The sequence below is a fragment of the Platichthys flesus genome, chromosome 22, assembly GCF_949316205.1.
Source record: "Platichthys flesus chromosome 22, fPlaFle2.1, whole genome shotgun sequence".
NCBI lineage: Eukaryota > Metazoa > Chordata > Actinopteri > Pleuronectiformes > Pleuronectidae > Platichthys > Platichthys flesus.
In genome coordinates, this window is record NC_084966.1 from 98,115 (window position 1) to 117,899 (window position 19,785).

Below are 19,785 nucleotides of genomic sequence, written 5' to 3' on the forward strand. Positions count from 1 at the left end.
CTAATTTAACAGAAACTCCAACTACACATTAAGGTTGTGACCTGATGGTGGCGCTAAAGGATCATGATTTGATTCTCTGTCAAGCAACGCCTTTCTTCATGTTTTGCGTCTAAAGTTCAACATATCTTAAAAATTGTAATTTGGAAAAACATATGTTTTCTTTTCTCATCTTTCTTTCTGATGTGTTTTTTCGCTAACATATGTCTCTAACGCATGTTTCTAACGTGTGTTTCTAACCTACACTGTAGCTCCTCCTACTAGGCGTGGCCTCCGAGCTCTCAGCTGTCTGTCAACTGAGTTGAGGTCAGTGCTCACTGTCGTCTGTTCTCCACTTGGGTCTCTGCTGTGCTGTGGTGAAAATGAAGCGCTCCCTGTGGATATGTGTGCTGATCGGCTCCGCTCTCATCGGGCTGGGTACGTTGGATTTCAATGATTCAAATAATCAATAATAATAATAACAATCATGTTGGAATCATTGATGAACTTTTTAACTTAATCAGAAAATAACATTTACTTATTTTGCATTCAAAAGTTTATCTATTCATTCATTTTTTATCAGTGTAAATGCTTGATATCAACTGGTGCCTCTCCTCATAATACGTGTGTAGGTGGGGGGGGCGGGGTTAACATAATGAGTTGTGAGGTTACACGAGGACTGGTGTCATCAGTGTCCACAGACACACACAGAACCTGTGGACACAACCAGGCAGTTTGTTACCACTTTGTATGCTAAGCTAAGCTAACAGCTTTGTTTGTTGTTTCAGGATCAGCCATTCGTTGTTACAGCTGTAAAGATTATACAGGAAGCTGCGCCAAGCAACGAGACTGCAGCTACGACGATGCCTGTCTGACCCTCAGCGAGAGAAGTACGTCTGCTCCACTTTCATGTTCCTGTCCCTCCTAACCCCAACCCACCGGTGGGGCGTGGAGGCACCTCCCGGTCCCGTGCCCCACCCCGCTCTGCGCGGCACTCAGTGAGGCGCTCAGCGCAGTTCTCTAGCTCACAGCCGCCTGGCTGTTCACACCGGACAAGCATTACTCCAGACTTGACGCCGGCGAGGCGCAGCCGATGTGAACGGCACAATTGAGTAACAGAAAGAAGGCGCCCGGCTGTTTTTGGCGCTCCCGCTTCCGCGTCCGGTGTGAACCTGCCGTGATGCGGAACTAATGTAGCAGAACTCATTTTTTTACGTCGGAATCTCTTTAACAGCGGAACAGTTAACAAGTCATTCTTTCACCGTAGCTATAGTGTTCTGTGGATGAAATGGATAGATATTTGACAGTGACGAAATGGAAAACCAGCAATGATTCTGAGATAAACAAGACACAGGTTTCAAAATCCAAGTTGAGGAGAAAGTATGATGAAGCCTATCTTGCTCTGGGATTTATTAATTTTGTCTCTATTTTAGAAAAAGCACGGACTGATGGAGGAATGTAGTGAAGAATGTCACAAAAAGTTTGAATTGCTTATCAGAAATTCCTGAAAGTGATGTGAAGTTAATGTTCATGTACATTTTATTTAAGTACACAAGTTAAACTTGGCAAAGGTATTGCACTATTTTTTGTAAGAGGCACACAGACATGTAGCAAAGTAGTGACACATTTCACAAAAATTTAATTTGTTTTAATTGCTTATCAGAAAAATTCCTGAAAGTGGTGTGAAGTTAATGTGTATGTTATTTAAAATATGCAAGTTAAACTTGGCCTATTTTGTCATAATTTTGTTGGGGCAGGGGAGCGGGTGGGGCATGACAAATATTCTCGCTCATAAGTGGGGCATGACAGAAAAAGTTTGAGTACCACTGCCCTAACCCATCCTAACCCCGTCCGCAGTGGCACAGAGCTGATGTCAGTGCTTGTGTTGCAGGTGGGATGACATACCGTCAGTGTCTCAAGTATTCCGACTGTGACTACAGTCGTTTGGCCCAGATGTTTCCTCAGGTAAGAAATTAAAAGACCTTCAAAATAAAATACATCACTGTTGTTCAGGGTCTGAAATGAAGCACACTTGTATAAATATGTTAACACCTGTATGAACTATCCTATTAAACTGCCTCACTGATGGATTTATAAAATTATCTATAATTCACAGGTTTCCAGTTTCACATTCAAGTGCTGCAACTCGGACCTTTGTAACTCCGCCCCCTCCTCTGCAGCAAGCTCTCTGATTGGTCTGCTTGCCTCTGTGGGCATCATGTGGTGGTGCATCCACTGAGGCATTAACAGCGCCCCCCAGTGCCTGAAACACAAAGCGAACATTACAACAGCAGCTTCTCTAACAGTCACTCATTCATCACATGCTCACATTCACACGTTCACTCGTTCATGTTACCTGTAATAAAGTTTAACCAACCTGAAAAAAAACTGTCTGTAAATGACTTGAGATTAAATAAAGTTTTACAAACCAGAAATTGCAATCTTATTCACTTTGATTTTTAATGTTTTGCACCTTACTTGGTTGTAGTTGAATTAGAGTATTTTTTTTGCAGACTAGTATTTGTAATAGTACAGTGTAGTTAAATGTTTACCAGTACAGAGTAGTATTTTTAACAGTATTTTAACAATACAGAGGAGTAAAATGTTTTGTTGTAGTGTAGTATATTGACAGTTACTTTCAGACATGTACTGGACTCTGCAGTACTTTGCGAGTTTCTATCACACTGGGTCCAATCACATGTTTAAACCCCTCCCCTTTGGGCTCTGTGCTGTGCTGAGAGTAAGGAGGAGGAGCTGCCTGGCTCGTTACCATGTCAGATGACATTACAGAGTACTGTTAATATTTATCATTTTCAAACGATTCATCTATAACCAGTGATGCTCTATTCTGACCACTTTTTTCAGTAACGAGTAATCTAACGCCGGAGCAGTAGCCCCGTCGCCCTCCTCACCACGCCGCAGGAGGCTCGGTGTGCGGCTGTCTATAACAGGTGCAGTTTTCATTATCATGACAAAGATACTTCACATTTTTACTGATTGAAATACTTGAAACATATAATATAGGGTCAGGTGTGAACCACACCTTTCACCTTAAGGCCGGCGCATTCTTCTGCAACTGCGTCTGCGGCTTTTCACGCAGGACTCTTTGTCATTCATGCTTCCCCAAGCACTGCGCCTCTTATAAAGCAATTCCCATCCAGAACACTAGGCGGAGTTTGTTTTTTGTCGAAGACGACCTTGGAGACGCCTTCTTTCTTCTTCGTCGATTGTTTATTTACATCGACACTGCGGCTCCTCGTAGCCTTTTTCTGGTGGACAAATCCTCCAGTCAGTGACGGGTTGTCCAAGTGATCATACTTTCGGATCTCTTCTGCCAACCGCTCTTCTATTTGGTCCATATTCGTTCTTTTAAATCTTCCGTTGTTTCTGCCGGTGTTATGGGACATGAAACCGGGAATGCGACTCCGGAAAGGATGTAGTTAGCAGACCAATCACATCCCTTGCGGGCTGCGGGAGGCTTGCGGAGCTTTACCATCTAGTTAGAAAAATTGGGCGACGCGTGTAAGCACGTAAGAAGAGATACATGAGCACGTAAGGGGCCCGGAAGGGCTCTTGCGCTTGCGGGGCCCTGAAAACGCAGAAGCATGCACCGGCCTTAATACAATCACTCTGCTGCATAAAAAAAACCTTCAAAATAAAAGCACAGGATTAAAAAAAATCATAACAATTTGGTCAGTAGTCATACATCACTTCCTAGCACGGTGAGACAGAATGTGATGTATTACCTCTGCTGCAGAGGTCATGTGATCATGTTGACATCACCTGACACCTTCAGCTCTGATCACCACAAACTCTCTTCATATCTTCGTCTGGTGGCATCCCTCCAGACACCTACTTCGAGCAGGTGGTGACTTCGACCCCCTGTGATGGTGCCGTCTGTCAGCCGGTTCACCCGCCTGACAACCCGAGGGCGTGGATGGTAGGAGTCCAGCTGAGCTTCATCGTCCTATGTTTGGACATCACCTTCCCCTTCATCACCATCTTCTACCTCCTAGCGGCCACAGCATCCCTTTAACATCAAACCAGGAACACTGGGTCAGCCGGTGTATCATCTTCACCCACCACCGTGGTCTTCCCAGCGTGCTTGCTGTCTCTGCTGACCGTTCTGCCGCTGAGCTGCCACCTGGAGAATTTCCTGGACATGGCGTCACACGTGACGCAGTGTTTGTCTCTGGTCCACTGCTGCGTCAACCCTGTCCTCTAGAAATTCCTGAACAGGAACTACCGGTACACGAAGGAGGTCATCTTCAGGTTCTCCCCCAGGACCGGGCTCGCCACAACCTTCCCCACCCCGCACGCCGCCGACACTCGGCTGTGATCATAATGGACAACAGCATCCTGATGTAAACACAGAGACTCACAAACCTTTTTCAGAGGTGAGCTGCAGAGGATCTCTGGACTTTCTCCAAAGTTTATCTTTCACACATGAAGCAGCCGGAGACTTTCTGCTCAGACTCACAACAAACAGGATTCATGTGAGGGGCGGAGCCGCAGACAGGAAGTGACGTATAACCTCTGCTGCAGAGATCACGTGATTGTTTTTTTACAGCGAGACCGTCGTCAGTTCTTTTCACCACAGTGTCGTGTTTCATCTTCGTCTTCATCTTCTGTGTGTGACTCCACTTTTCATCCTGACATTTGTTTTAATTTTTAAAATGTTTGTGTTGTTTTACAAGCGTCATCAACCCCCCCCCCCCACTCGCTCGCACAAATCCACACAATCTCCTGCTGTTGTTCACACAATGACTACTCTGGAGTTCCTGTGGAAATATATATTATATATAAATAATAATTTACAAAATTTCATTACATTCATATATTATCTGACAGAAGCTTTAAGGACGTGTTGCAGCACCCATCACAGGATCAGCGGCACCACAGCAGTGCCACCTAGTGGTCAACCTGATGTAATGACCAACGAGGACGAACGTTGGTCAGTACAACTTTTCATGTTGTGATGTATTTTCATGTTGGGATGTATTATTTAAATTTGTTTATATGATGTTTGTATATTTGATTAATTTAAGACGTTTTGTTATAGCGTTTGTTCGGGGTAAGGGTTAGGGGTAAAACCCTTTTGGCTTTTTACTCTTCGACGTCTCTGATTTAAATGAAGTTTAACGTGAAACTAAAGTTTACAGACCTCGTTCTGGTCTCCATGACAGCGGCCTGGGGCCTCTCAATGCATTCTGGGAACAAACGAGGACAGAGTCTGAATGAGAGGCAGGTAATGTCGACTCTCTGATTGAGCTCCGACTGAAACCCGATGTCTCCAATCACATAACTTACATCTGGGTTAGATCAGTGTGAACATCAGGTGTGAAAGGTTCCTCAGACCCCCCCCCCCCCCCCACCTGACAACACGGCCACGTCAGACAAACCAACCAGAGTCAAGTACAGGGAGACTCCGCCCACGTAGGTGATGAAGACAGGACGTACGTATGTCACACTAAATTGTCAAGTTTAGAGAGTCAGTGTGAGTGTGTGTGTTTGTGATGAGAACGTGACGATGACAACATGATGAAGATAGGACTTTAAATTGAGGCTGATACAGCTGCTTCAGATGCAGTCACACGTTGCTCTGTTGTTGTTGTTGAACATGTTGCTCTGTTGTTGTTGTTGAACATGTGGAAACTGATTCCATGAGGTTGTTACACAAGTCGCTGCACATGACAAGTGTTTACTTCAGAGTCTGCTGCTGTTGTGTAACTCGTCCTTACCGCAAATACACTGGAAAGTTGGGGGTCAAAGGTCGAGTTTCAGTTCAGTTTAAACGTACAAGCTTGACAGCGACAGTCAGTTGCTGTTTGGTTGTTTATAAAGATAAACATGTAAATACATTTGTTTAATTAATACATTGATTCTTTTGATGAAATGTTAAGAGAGCAAAGGCTTCATGACACGTCTTTGCAGGAGGGAGGGGTGAGGGGGGCCTGGTCCTCAGTATGGTCTGTGCAGCAGGGGGCGGGGCCAAGTCTATTTTCTCCCAATCAGTTTGACAAACAGGCAGTGGGGGGTGAGGGGGGTGAGGGGTATAAAGGCGATAGGCTCCAGGCCGCGGCAGACGAAAAGAAACCACAGAGAGAAGACGAAGGAGACGATGGACATCCAGACGAGTCAGGGGACGCGTTCGCTCAGTGCCATGGAGAATCTGGAGACGCAGCTGAGTTGTCCAATCTGTCTCGACATGTTCAACAAACCCGTGGTCATTCTGCCCTGTCAACACAACCTCTGTCGCAGCTGCGCCAACGACCTCTATGAGTCCCGCAACCCCTACCACTTCTCTGGCGGCACCTTCCGCTGCCCCACCTGTCGCTTCGAGGTAATGCTCGACCGCCACGGAGTGTACGGGCTGCAGAGGAACCTGCTGGTGGAGAACATCATCGACATCTACAAGCAGCAGCAGGAGAGCCGCGGCGGCAATGGCGAGGACCCGCCCCTGAAGGACAAGGACACCAAGGAGCCCATGTGTAAGGAGCACGAGGAAGAACGCATCAACATCTACTGCATCACATGCCAGACGCCGACCTGCTCCATGTGCAAGGTCTTCGGACAACACAAAGACTGCGAGGTGTCGCCGCTGCATTCCATCTACCAGAGCCAGAAGAGCGAGCTGTGTGCCGCTGTGGAGCTGCTGGCTGCAGGGAACAGCTGCGTCCAGGCCGTGGTGGCGCAGATGGACGACACATGCAAGCTGATTCAGGACAATGGCGAGCTGCAGAGGAGACGCCTGGGCGAGAGCTTTGACCTGTTGTACGCCATCATGGAGGAGAGGAAAGGTCAGCTGCTGGAGCACATCAGCAGCGAAGAGCAGGACAAGAGGACTGCGCTCCAAGCACTCACCGAGCAATACAAGCAGCAGCTGCAGCTCAGCAACCAGCTGCAGGAGAAGCTGCGGCAGAGCGTCCAGAGCAGCGGCGCTGCAGAGTTCCTCCTCACCGCCAAGCAGCTGCAGGAGGAAGCGCATAAGGCGGCGAGCGGCGTTGACCTGCAAAGAGTCGAAGCAGGCTACGAGAGCATGGAACACCTGAGGCTCAACACGGAGGAGGTGGAGACGCTGCTCGCTCACTTGGACTTCAGACAGGACGGCGAGGACGAAGAGTAAAACCTGACAGCATCAGTTGATCCTGGTCACATGACCAAAACCGACGGGGAAGGATGACGACAGGAAGTCACTTTGTTTCTGCTGCTTCTTCACAAACTTCGGTTTCACCTTGAAATTAACGAGTTGTGCAATTTTTTCACAAAGTTTTGAAACTTTCTATTTTGTAATTGATTTTTTATACTTTTGTATTTGGATGTTTTTCTGGCCTGGACTGAACTGTGGAACTGGCTTCAGGTGTGAATACATTGATTGATGATTGTGGTTTGTAGTCGTCTTTTCTCAGTGAAAAATACAAATCAAGAAATAAAACTAAAAACTCTGTGTTGTCTCTTTGTTCAGACTGTTAGTGATAATGTTGTGAATAAAGTCTGATTTAAATTCCTAGGACTCTCCCTCTGTGTCTGTATTTAGCGGTGCACATGTTTCCTATATTTACCGGGTCAGTGAACGCCTCCTGGCCTTGTTTAGTCGTCTGGTGAATGCAAGTTATTTTTACCGGACCAGAATAGAAGGGTTGAGTTTCAGAGGGTGACCCAGCTGGACTGAGGCATGCTGGGAAACATGAGGACGCGAGGACACGAGGACCCTAACCTCTGATCACGTTAGAGACACGGACAACGAGACGACTGATTGTTGAGTTGAAATCCTCTGGAACAGGAAGTGACAACAGATACAAGTCCATTGAATCTTTGGTTTCTTTTATCAAACAGAGGTTTGATCCCGTTTCTTCTGTTTGACCACGCCCCCGTCAGCCACGAGACATTTTACATGTTCAGAATCAGATCATGACTTTGCGCCTTTATTTAGATCACGTGACAAAAAAGAAACCTGATCCTGAACGACCTTGTTGACCCGGCACAGCTGAGTCAGGACCATGACAGGCGGTCGACTGATGTGACGGAAACACACACACACACACACACACACACACACACACACACACACACACACACACACACACACACACACACACACACACACACACACACACACACACACACACACACACACACACACACACACACACACACACACACACAAATATTTTACTGTGAGGTCATGAGATAGAATTTACATTTTGATTGTTTTATAGTAAAAAACTATTTTGTTCCTGTGTCTGATTTTCTGTAATGTTTTATTTTGACGTCTTATTCTGTCTTTGAAGTGTCTAGGTTTTTTTTATTTTCTTGTTTTAGCATCAGTTGGTTAATTACATTTTTAGTGCATCTGTCACAAACGTTTGCGTCCCATTTTATTTTATTTATTTTTGTTGATCTGAGCTAGATCAGTTTGTGGTTCAAGTTTCTCCCACTTCTCTCTGTTCCCCCACTGCAGCCGGTATGTCCAAATCCTGACAAACGTGCAAGAGGACATAGCCGGAGACGAGAAGTGCACGAGATGGAGGATCATGTTGAGTCTGAGTTAAATATAAACAGTGAACAGCTGATCTCTGCTCGTTTATTTCTAAGTTAATTCATCAGACTTAAAAAAGATTTAACGACTCTTCTCTTAAATAATAGAGCCAATTATTAACCACAAATCAGGGTTAGGGTGAGGGACCCTCGCATGTGAAGGTATCGAGACAGAGTTCCACAAGTATTCTCTCAAGTTTCACTTGAGCTGAGTAACACAACATACAGCTGATGATTAATGTTTTTAACTAGTTTTAATGTTCGGCAAAAAAATAATGATTTTAACGATTCTGTTATTTGTGATTAACATAAACTAAATATATCAAAAATAATATGAAGATGTTAATATTAATCAACAATGTAGTACACTGTGTACTTAATACCCTCAGCTAAATGAAATGCAAACATCAACAATTACAAAAATGATGCAAATAAAAAAGAAACACAAATACATTTAATAGTAATTACAAAATAAGAACTTAATGAGACACTTGTATTATTTGTTATTTAAAAGTCTGATTTAGTTGTTTTAAAAAGTTTCTTAAGATAAATGCTTAATAACCAGGGTTCTAATGGGTTAGCGCCATCCTGTGGTGACATTCAGCAACTACATCTCACAGTGTGAGTGTCATTTAATATTAATCCTCTAATAATTCTTCATATTTTAATGTTTAATTTCTAGCTTAAATGAATTTGATTTGATTTGTATTGAAGTGAAAATTAAAAAAAACATTTTATTTTTAATATAAAATAATAACTATACAAAATTTTCTCTGAACTATATTGTCATTTAATTTTCTGGTCAAATTATTTATGTGATTTAATTATTGTAAATTACAACTTTTACTCTCCAAATCGGATATTATAAAATAATACAATTAGCATCATCTGAGTATGTGTGTGTGTGTGTGTGTGTGGGTGTGTGAGTGTGTGTGCGCCCTGCAGCATTGTGTGTGTCTTTGTGTGTCTCTGTCAGGAGGAGCTCATCATGTGATCATGTGACTCTGAGCTCAGTTCAAACTCAGACTTTCCGTCACATCGACGAGACGACGCTCACAAACACGGTCAGTTGATTTTCTTTAATCTCATTTTCTAACTTATTAGTTTTAACTTAATTACTTGAGTTCCATAGTTTTACAGTGAATCACAACACTGTAAAACCTTCTCTTTATCCGTCTTTAGTTCTGGTTAGATTTTATTAGTTTCTCTTTTTAGTTATTGTCAAATAAATTTATTGATCAAATTAATCTGATAAAACGAAAGAAAACTCAGTTTGTCTTTTATTTTGAAGGTGTAAATCATACATTAAAGGTTAGTTAAAATCTTCAGGGCGTGGTGACTCACGAGCAACCGGCACCTTCACAACTTCTGTGATGTTTTAGAGGAAAAGTGTGAAAATGTTAATCTTTCGTCTTTTTAAACTTTTAAGTACCGGCTGCTATGACGACTTAATTTCCCTTCGGGGATGAATAAAGTAATCTATCTATCTATCTATCTATCTAAATGATTTTATTCCCTCAAATGAACCAAATCCCTACTGTTGAAAAGTATCCGGTAAAAAAGTATCTTAATTTAACAGATTTCCATAAAAATTGAACTAGTTGTTTCAATTTAAAATTTCACTTCAGTAAATTTAACTTTTTCGTAAAAACAGAACTTAAATTTGTCAGCAGAATTTCATTTTCTCTCTTATAAAGTTTCTGTCGTCGTTAAAAAACTTTTATCCAATATTTCATACAATGCACTTGATAGTCAACTTATCTGTCCGTCAGCTGCTGGATGTTATGACATCATCTTTGTGACATCATATTAACATAATATAATTTCTTCACTTTTTCTTAGGTATTAGATTTTTTTCTTTGTAATTACAAACTTGTGAATTAATTTATTCCTCCAACTTGTTTTTTAAACGTTTTTCTCTTAATTTATATTGATTTTAAATGAACTATAAGGGACCGACAGTGGAACCCTGTGGAACTCCATCTTTATTAATCGTGTTATAATTAACAGTGTTGTCATGGTGATCAGCTGATATTGATCCTGAGTGATTTGCTCAGGTTTTCATTTTCAGGATCATGGAGCGAAAACTGGATCTGTCTCGTCTGTCGGACGAAGAAGCAAAACACGTCTGGGAGGTGATTCAACGAGACTTTAACCTTCGGAAAAAGGAGGAGGACCGACTCGGGTAAGTTCCTGAATCCATCAGTTCATCGATCAGTTCATCGATCAGAGCAGAATTCATAATTCATCCGAGTGAAAGACGTCGTTGTTCATTCGATCACGACTCAGTCATACGCAGCCGAGAAACAGGAAGCTCACAAAGACTCCTCTGTTTCCACTGAGGACTCCAGCTCCCATCAGCCCCAGGGCAGACACACACAAACACACGCACACGCACACACACACACACACACACAGCTACTCACAAACACACACACACACACACACACACACACAGAGAGACACACACACACAGACACACACACACAGCTACTCACAAACACACACACACACACACACACACACACACACACACACACACACACACACACACACACACAGACACACACACACACACACACACACACACACACACTTCACTGCGAGTCTCTGTAACATCTGCAACTACATTGACACTGATGATGTCAGACAGGTTTTTTTAAATTTTAATATCAATCACTGATTCACCAGCGTCACACGTTTGATCCCAAACATCTTGCGACCACGGCCCGCCCCTAGATGTAACCCCACCCACTATCAGGGTTAACCCCGCCCCCTCCTCTGAAGTTTGTCTGTAAAACTCAGAAAACTTCATTTAAATTGAAACCTAATTGATTTTTTTTTTAAATTTTACATAATTGATGGTGTTGTTGATCCGGTTGTTGATGGTTTGCTTGTTTTGCAGCGACTTGAAGACTCAGATCGAGAAGGAGGACACGAAGCGAGAGCTGCTGGGCTCTCAGAGTCCTCTGTCCGACTCCATGTGCATCAGGTGTCTTCAGCCCTTCAAGTTCCTGGTGAACAGCAAACGTCAATGTCTGGACTGCAACATGTTCACCTGCAAGTCCTGCAGCCGCTACAACAAGAAGGAGCACGGCTGGGTGTGTGACAACTGCCGCATGACCAGGTGAGGCTCCACCCACACGGTGTACTTAGACTCCTCCCACATGACCAGGTGAGGCTCCACCCACACGGTGTAGTTAGACTCCTCCCACATGACCAGGTAAGACTCAACATACACTGTGTACTTAGACTCCTCCCACATGACCAGGTGAGGCTCCACCCACACTGTGTACTTAGACTCCTCCCACATGACCAGGTGAGGCTCCACCCACACTGTGTAGTTAGACTCCTCCCACATGACCAGGTGAGACTCAACATACACTGTGTACTTAGACTCCTCCCACATGACCAGGTGAGGCTCCACCCACACTGTGTACTTAGACTCCTCCCACATGACCAGGTGAGACTCCACCCACACTGTGTAGTTAGTCCCCACCAACACGACCAGGTGAGACTCAACCCACACTGTGTACTTAGACTCCTCCCACACGATCAGGTGAGACTCCACCCACACTCTGTAGTTAGACCCCACCCACATGACCAGGTGAGGCTCCACCCACACGGTGTAGTTAGTCCCCACCCACATGACCTGGTGAGACTTCACCCACACTGTGTAGTTAGACCCCACCCACATGACCAGGTGAGACTCCACCCACACTGTGTAGTTAGACCCCACCCACACGACCAGGTGAGACTCCACCCACACTGTGTAGTTAGACCCCACCCACACGACCAGGTGAGACTCCACCCACACTGTGTAGTTAGACCCCACCCACACGACCAGGTGAGACTCCACCCACACTGTGTAGTTAGACCCCACCCACATGACCAGGTGAGACTCCACCCACACTGTGTAGTTAGACCCCACCCACACAATCAGGTGAGACTCACCCACATGGTCTGGTCACATGGTCTGGTCACATGGTCTGGTCACATGGTCTGGTGTTGTGTGTGTACAGGGTGTTGAAGATCGGCACTGTGGGTTGGTACCATGACAACGTCAGGAACCGATTCAAGCGCTTCGGCAGCGCGAAGGTCATGAGGTCGTTGTACAAGAGGCTGAACGGGGACGGTGAGTCATCATGATGATCACACCTGTCCATCATTCACCTGTCCATCATTTACCTGTCCATCAATCACCTGTCCGTCATTCACCTGTCCATCAATCACCTGTCCATCAATCACCTGTCCATCATTCACCTGTCCGTCATTCACCTGTCCCACTTGTCCATGGTCTGATCCTGTGGCGTCTCCCCAGGTGGACGTGATGATGACACGCAGAGTATGCCTGACGTCCGTAACTGTGAGTTCACACTAAAACAGCTGATTGTGTTATTTGTCTCAGTTCTTAAGATTCTGTCTCCGTCTCTGCAGACATGTGCAACGTTAACGAGGACGACCACGGCGAGTCCGAGGCTCAGCGCTACAAAGCGGTAAAATATAAAAATATTAAGATATTAAAGTATTAAGAATGTTATGTTGACCAGACGACGCAGATCAAACTTCCTGTTTTTATCGTCAGATGAGGAAAAGTAAACGTCTGCTGTCTGTTCATCCACTGGACTTCGACTCCGAGGAATATTACCCTCATTCACGACGAACATCTGTGCAGGTCTGACACACACCTGACACACACCTGAACACACACCTGAACACACACCTGAACACACACCTGGTGACACACACCTGAACACACACCTGGTGACACACACCTGAACACACACCTGGTGACACACACCTGAACACACACCTGAACACACACCTGAACACACACCTGGTGACACACACCTGAACACACGCCTGAACACACACACCTGAACACACACACCTGAACACACACCTGAACACACACCTGAACACACACCTAGTGACACACACCTGAACACACACCTGAACACACACACCTGAACACACACACCTGAACACACATCTGAACACACACCTAGTGACACACACCTGAACACACATCTGGTGACAGACACCTGAACACGACACACCTGAACACACACCTGAACACACACCTGAACACACACCTGAACACACACCTGAACACACACCTGAACACACACCTGAAGACACACCTGAACACACACCTGAACACACACCTGAACACACACCTGGTGACACACACCTGAAGACACACACCTGAAGACACACACCTGAACACACACCTGGTGACACTTCCTGTTGTGATCACATGACTCTTTTCCTCAGCAGATGCATGAAGATCGATTTTACAGAAATGACGCTGATTATGAGACGTACAATCACCGTGGCAACCGCAGGAAGAGTCTGGACCGGTACGCCATGAGGCCGGGTCAGTACTTCACAGAGTACACAGAGTACACAGTAATACTACAGAGAACGTCTTATAAAGTATGACATTATCATTATTATTAATAATAATCACTATAAGATGTATGAAGTATTTGTATTATTGTAGGTATAAAATGTGTTTTTGTCACATTTTAATCTTTGTGTTAATATTTATTATGATCTGTTTTGTGTATTGTGTATACATGGACATGAACCTGTGTGTGTACTGTTGTGCGACCAGAGGACAGCGTGGAGAACCGGATGGTGAGAACTCGCTCTCTGTCCAAGATCAGCTCGTCGGTTGCTAGGCAACAGTACGTTGATACCTCCGATGAGGATGAGTACCCGCGGTACCCCCCCCCCATGTACCAGCAGCCCCCCCACCGCCGCAAGAACAGCCGGGCGTCGCCTCAGGAGAACCTGGGACAAGCCCCGCCTGTAAGAGCACACAACACAAGGGTTTGTGATGAAGAGGAGAAACACAACAGCTTGTGATGAAGAGTAGAAACAAAACAGTTTGTGATGAAGAGTAGAAACAGGACAGTTTGTGATGAAGAGGAGAAACACAACAGCTTGTGATGAAGAGTAGAAACACAACAGTTTGTGATGAAGAGTAGAAACACAACAGTTTGTGATGAAGAGTAGAAACACAACAGTTTGTGATGAAGAGTAGAAACACAACAGTTTGTGATGAAGAGTAGAAACACAACAGTTTGTGATGAAGAGTAGAAACAGGACAGTTTGTGATGAAGAGGAGAAACAGGACAGTTTGTGATGAAGAGGAGAAACACGTCAGTTTTCTTTTTCGATGTCGCAGATCAACGAGCTGAGCAAACGCATGTCGGCCATCGAGAGCCTGCTGAGTCGTCTGGAGGAGAAGATGACGCCCGGCGACGAGGTGACATCTTCATCACTGATTATTAAATATCCTCAAATTAAATCTATTGTTTACGTCACGTCTCCATTTGTCCGTCAGGCGTCGACTCCGTCCAATCACAACGAGGAGGAGAAGCTGCGCAGGAAGTTGAGCGAGTTGGCGGGAAACCTGAGCGATAAGGGCGTGTCCTCGGACGACGAGAAGAAGCCCCTCCCTCTGGGTAAAGGTGCAGCCGGCGGCCGCGGCGCTGCCGCGACCCTGAGTTCCCTGAAGGTCAAAGAACTGAGCTCGTCCAGTGACGAGGTCCCGACCGAGGCTCAGAAGGTAGGTCAGAGGTCAGAGGTCACGACAGCTGTTGACACAAAATAACTTCGAAGCTGCGGGGGTTTTATTTCTTCTCTACTTACTAAGAAGATTTATATAACTTCATCTTTATTAATAGAAATTGCTATATTTATAAACTTGTTTGTACTTTATACATTTTAATAATAGAAATCACTATATCGACCTATCGTTAACTTCCGGAGACGTTTGAAGGGTTAGACAAATTTAGTTAGTTAAGCTGAGATAGTTCATGTTAGTTGGTTATTTTGTTAGTTACGGTACGTTAATGTTAGTTAGTTAGGCTTTGTTGGTTAATTAGTTAGTAGGTAAGTAAGTGTCCGTTAGTTTGTTAGTTATTAAGGGTTAGTTGGTTTGTTAGCGGGTGTGCTAGCTGGGGTTGGTTAGCTAGTTAGGTAGTTAGTTTCAGATGTGGATTCTTCGTTTTGTCGTGGGGGGTTAGTGGGTTAGTTAGTGGGTTAGTTAGTGTGTTAGTTAGTGTGTTAGTTAGGGTTAACCGCTGCATGACTCCTCCACTAACAAGCTGCTTCCTGCCACTTAACTTTGACTGTGGAGGGGAAGCAGACACACGCCTGGACGACAACCAGTGAAATGAACTGGAGTGAACGCTAGCCCCTGGTCCACATGGTCAGATCGTGGTCCGGGCCGGTGGCTGCTTCAGGGTCCGATGTTGTTTTCTAGCTGCTAACATCTGTCCCTCTACATGGCTTTCAGAGATCAACTGCCGCCGCCCTCTGTGACCTCACCACTGAGGTCCTGAGAACCATTAATGCCACAGAAAACGCAATGGTCGCGTACGGCCTCTCAGAGCCGACCGACAGATCCCACTTAGTAGGGACTGATGTAAAGCAAGCAGATGATGCTTTCAGGGAACTTGAGGAAAATGTAAGATTCAAGCATGAACTGCACGCCTCGTCTTCCCCCTTACGTCTCTGTCTGAAGGTCAAACTAAGCCCCGCCCCCGGCCTCGTCTGATGCATGACAACTACGTGTGGATGGCTTCAATGTCCTGGCTGCTCAAACAACACATCCGAGTATCTGTCACAACATACTGAACATTCATGAGTCCACTGAGAATATTTGGGTCTATTTATTATTGTAAAATAGTATAACACTAATAATAAGAAATGTTACTTATGATTATGTGTAAACTACGTGTGGTTTTCTGGAACTGAAACAGTTTTTACATTAGTATGTTGTAAAACGATTCTCAGTCCTATCACCATCATTATCACAGGTGTGTTAACATGTTAGCGCCCCCTCTGGTGACTCAGGAGTGTTTCTCCTCTTACCTGAGCAGGTGTACATCACCGCGGGTCAGTCGTACGAACTGGAGACAAAACTTCGGAAACTGGAGCAGAGCGCCAAAAATCATTTTGGAGGGACGACGGACTCTGAGCTGTCGGAGCTGGAGGACGTGGTGGCGCTCACGGCCGCCAGAGTCCAGGGCGCCGAGAGCGAGGTGCGTCCACCTGCAGCAGAGCGTCAAAATATAAATCATAATACACATCACGTTGATAATTATCAGGGTTTATATATAGATAATCTACTCATTTATCTTATATATATCATTTTCCAGTGTACATGATTCTAAATGAAACTTAATGTTACAACTATTAATATATGTATTGTTTTTATTGTTTATTTATGTCAGGTGTCTGATATCGAGAGTAAAATCGCGGCTTTGAGCGCCGCAGGTTCCAAGAAGAAGGTACGATATTCATATTAATTTGTTATTACTAATAGAAGATGACTTACCTTTCTTTTTATTGAGACAAAGACAATGTAACAATATTGATATATAACTGACATTTTAACTTGGAATTATGAAAATGTCGATCCTCATGAGACATAATTAGAATAAGTTCTGAAGTTATAAATTAATAATTTAAATGAATTATGTAACATTTTTTGTATAATCATTTAAATTAATGATGTTAAATATTTTTACAATAATTTGAATGATGTTCAATATTTTGACAGACTCCAGGATCTCATCAGAGGAAAAGATCCACTCAGGATCTGTCCAGTAAGAAAAACTTTGGTTCAGTTAAAGGATATTGATTAAAATAAGTTCACAGTTGCAACCCTTTATTTCCTATTTCACTAATTTGAGGGTACTTCCCAACTGAATGTGTGCCTGTTAATGTTGTATCTTTTGTTATTGCATCAATAACAAGTAATATGTGAGTTGATCATGAGGTGCTGAGTGTGGACGTGGGTGGGGGGGTTGTTCATTGTTCTTACACGGTACCCTGTACTAATTTAATTCAATCTGATTATCTTATCTATATTCATATGTGTTTATGTGTCCGTGTGCATATCCATGTGTTTAAAAGAAAAAAGGAAAGGAAATTGTATCTCTTTCATTGGAAGTATTGTAATGTATCTTTCTAATCAAAATATTTTGAAAAAAAAAAAAAAAAGTTCACAGCTGGTTTTATAATGACAGAATTACTTGATATGACATGTTCTGAGCAAAGTTCTGTTAGTAAACTTTCTGTTCTATGTTGAAACTTCAGCAACACTCATCAAATCTACAAGAACAATATTAACGCATAAAACTTCAATGTTTTCAAAGAGCTTTCTTTTCTCTGACAGAAACTAACGGAGCTCAGTGGAGATCCAACAACGTTTACTGAACCTGAGAACACAAGATCCAGAGAACGAAAGAACCGGAGAACCTGAGAACACAAGAACCAGAGAACACTTGAACCTGAGAACCTGAGAACATAAGAACCAGAGAACCAGAGAACAAGAGAACCAGTGGACACAAGAACCAGAGAACACAAGAACCAGAGAACACAAGAACCTGAGAACTTGAGAACTTAAGAACCAGAGAACCAGAGAACCAGAGAACCAGTGAACACAAGAACCAGAGAACACAAGAACCAGAGAACACAAGAACCTGAGAACATAAGAACCAGAGAACCAGTGAACACAAGAACCAGAGAACACAAGAACCAGAGAACACAAGAACCTGAGAACCTGAGAACACAAGAACCAGAGAACACAAGAACCAGACAACACAATAACCTGAGAACCTGAGAACACAAGAACCTGAAACACAAGAACCAGAGAACACAAGAACCTGAGAACCTGAGAACATAAGAACCAGAGATCCAGTGAACACAAGAACCTGAGAACACAAGAACCAGAGAACATAAGAACCTGAGAACACAAGAACCAGAGAACACAAGAACCTGAGAACCTGAGAACACAAGAACCAGAGAACCAGTGAACACAAGAACAAGAGAACCAGTGAACACAAGAACCAGAGAACACAAGAACCAGGGAACACAAGAACCAGAGAACACAAGAACCAGAGAACACAAGAACCTGCGAACACAAGAACCTGCGAACACAAGAACCAGAGAACACAACAACCTGAGAACACAAGAACCTGAGAACACAAGAACCTGAGAACAAAAGAACCAGAGAACACAAGAACCAGAGAACACAAGAACCTGAGAACACAAGAACTTGACAACACAAGAACCAGAGAACACAAGAACCAAAGAACCGTAAAACCCTAAAACTAGAGTCAGAGAACGACGAAACAGAAAAAAGGTGTAAAGGTCAAGGAGATGCTGAGGTCAACATGGGTCTTTAAAGATGTAAACATCTTAGAGGGCGGAGCTTCATCAAGTCTAAACAGAATTTAACGTTTCAAAAATGTATAACAATTACAAAAGTAAAAATGTTATGTGTCAATATTTTTTATCCTCAAACTAACAAACAAACAGACACATTTAGTTTATATATTAATGCTATGCAGTCAAATATATGGTTGATTTCTTATGTGTCAATTACAAAATAAAATAATAAAATACAAACCCACGTCCTTAGAACTACAGAGTTAAACATTTGTTACGTTATGTAACATATTTGAAATTAAAAACGTAGTGAGATAAAGAAATAAGTATTAAAATAAAAACGTTTTAAAGAATAAATTCATCATTTATTCTTTCACAGGCCTGAAAATATATATTGAGAAAATAAAATAATAGATGTTAAAACCATATAAATAAAATCAAAACACATTCACAGATTAATCAGCTGGTGATTTTTTTTTTTTAAATGTTGCTTTACTTAAATAGCTTAAGTAAATCAATATTATCAATCTGTTTGTGGAAAAGTCGAGAAGTAAAATTTATTGAATGATGTCAAATCAATGTGAGTAAAAACGAATTAATAACGGTTTTCTCTCGTTTCCATTTGTTGAATAAATCACTGATCCATCGCCAGCTGATTGGATTTTATTGCTCATTCTAAGAACATTTAGACGTTTAGTTTCTCACTTATTGATTTCAGATTGTTGACCTCAATGTTCTGATCAATAAACTATGAAACTCTTTGTGATGTATTGATCCTTTATTGATCATTTATTTCACACACGTTTTACAGATTTTATTTGTAAATAGATACAATGTGTTTTTTTACCTGAATATAAGAAACTAAATAACTATTTTTAAAACAGACAAAAATGAGAATCTGTTAATTTTATAATGAAAACCTAACATTGTATTTCATTTGAATCTTGGGAAACTGTATTTATAAATTATTAAACTCAAATTAAACATAAAACAATTTGATCTAAAATATTTTCCTTAATCGTATAAAACTTTATTTGCAATAATTAAAGAGCACAGCAGTCGACACACTTCCTCCAA

At 43.0% G+C, this 19,785-nt stretch overlaps 3 protein-coding genes across 4 annotated transcripts; all 3 read left to right on the forward strand.

Moving 5' to 3' along the window:
- The first annotated feature begins 256 nt into the window (after positions 1-256).
- Positions 257-2,411, forward strand: LOC133933200 (CD59 molecule (CD59 blood group)). Its single transcript, XM_062380142.1, has 4 exons — positions 257-414; positions 765-866; positions 1,868-1,941; positions 2,093-2,411. Exons 1-4 carry the CDS (start codon positions 360-362, stop codon positions 2,213-2,215), a joined length of 354 nt encoding a protein of 117 aa, XP_062236126.1. The 5' UTR covers positions 257-359; the 3' UTR covers positions 2,216-2,411.
- A 3,630-nt stretch (positions 2,412-6,041) lies between these two features.
- Positions 6,042-7,484, forward strand: LOC133933361 (E3 ubiquitin-protein ligase TRIM63-like). The gene has a single exon (XM_062380413.1). The coding sequence runs from the start codon at positions 6,098-6,100 to the stop codon at positions 7,100-7,102; it is 1,005 nt and encodes a 334-aa protein (XP_062236397.1). The 5' UTR covers positions 6,042-6,097; the 3' UTR covers positions 7,103-7,484.
- Positions 7,485-10,576: 3,092 nt separating this feature from the next.
- On the forward strand, positions 10,577-19,469 carry mlpha (melanophilin a). Of its 2 annotated transcripts, XM_062380411.1 has the most exons (15): positions 10,577-10,699; positions 11,420-11,641; positions 12,537-12,649; positions 12,836-12,880; positions 12,952-13,010; positions 13,100-13,189; positions 13,792-13,894; positions 14,135-14,331; positions 14,711-14,791; positions 14,870-15,094; positions 15,827-15,997; positions 16,413-16,574; positions 16,767-16,823; positions 17,096-17,141; positions 17,714-19,469. In XM_062380411.1, the coding sequence occupies exons 1-15, from the start codon at positions 10,590-10,592 to the stop codon at positions 17,752-17,754; spliced, it is 1,722 nt and encodes a 573-aa protein (XP_062236395.1). In that variant the 5' UTR covers positions 10,577-10,589; the 3' UTR covers positions 17,755-19,469. The 2 variants fall into 2 exon arrangements, with proteins under 2 accessions (XP_062236395.1, XP_062236396.1); XM_062380412.1 differs by lacking the exon at positions 15,827-15,997.
- The last annotated feature ends 316 nt before the right edge of the window (positions 19,470-19,785 follow it).

Excerpts from the sequence above, each read along its gene's own strand:
- mlpha (XM_062380411.1), top strand. The coding sequence starts at position 10,590 with ATGGAGCGAAAACTGGATCTGTCTCGTCTGTCGGACGAAGAAGCAAAA. Across the intron at positions 10,700-11,419 it reads AAGGAGGAGGACCGACTCGG|CGACTTGAAGACTCAGATCG; the intron begins GTAAGTTCCTGA and ends CTTGTTTTGCAG. Across the intron at positions 14,792-14,869 it reads AGATGACGCCCGGCGACGAG|GCGTCGACTCCGTCCAATCA; the intron begins GTGACATCTTCA and ends TTTGTCCGTCAG.
- LOC133933361 (XM_062380413.1), top strand. The coding sequence starts at position 6,098 with ATGGACATCCAGACGAGTCAGGGGACGCGTTCGCTCAGTGCCATGGAG.
- LOC133933200 (XM_062380142.1), top strand. The coding sequence starts at position 360 with ATGAAGCGCTCCCTGTGGATATGTGTGCTGATCGGCTCCGCTCTCATC. Across the intron at positions 415-764 it reads CTCCGCTCTCATCGGGCTGG|GATCAGCCATTCGTTGTTAC; the intron begins GTACGTTGGATT and ends TTGTTGTTTCAG. Across the intron at positions 867-1,867 it reads TCTGACCCTCAGCGAGAGAA|GTGGGATGACATACCGTCAG; the intron begins GTACGTCTGCTC and ends CTTGTGTTGCAG.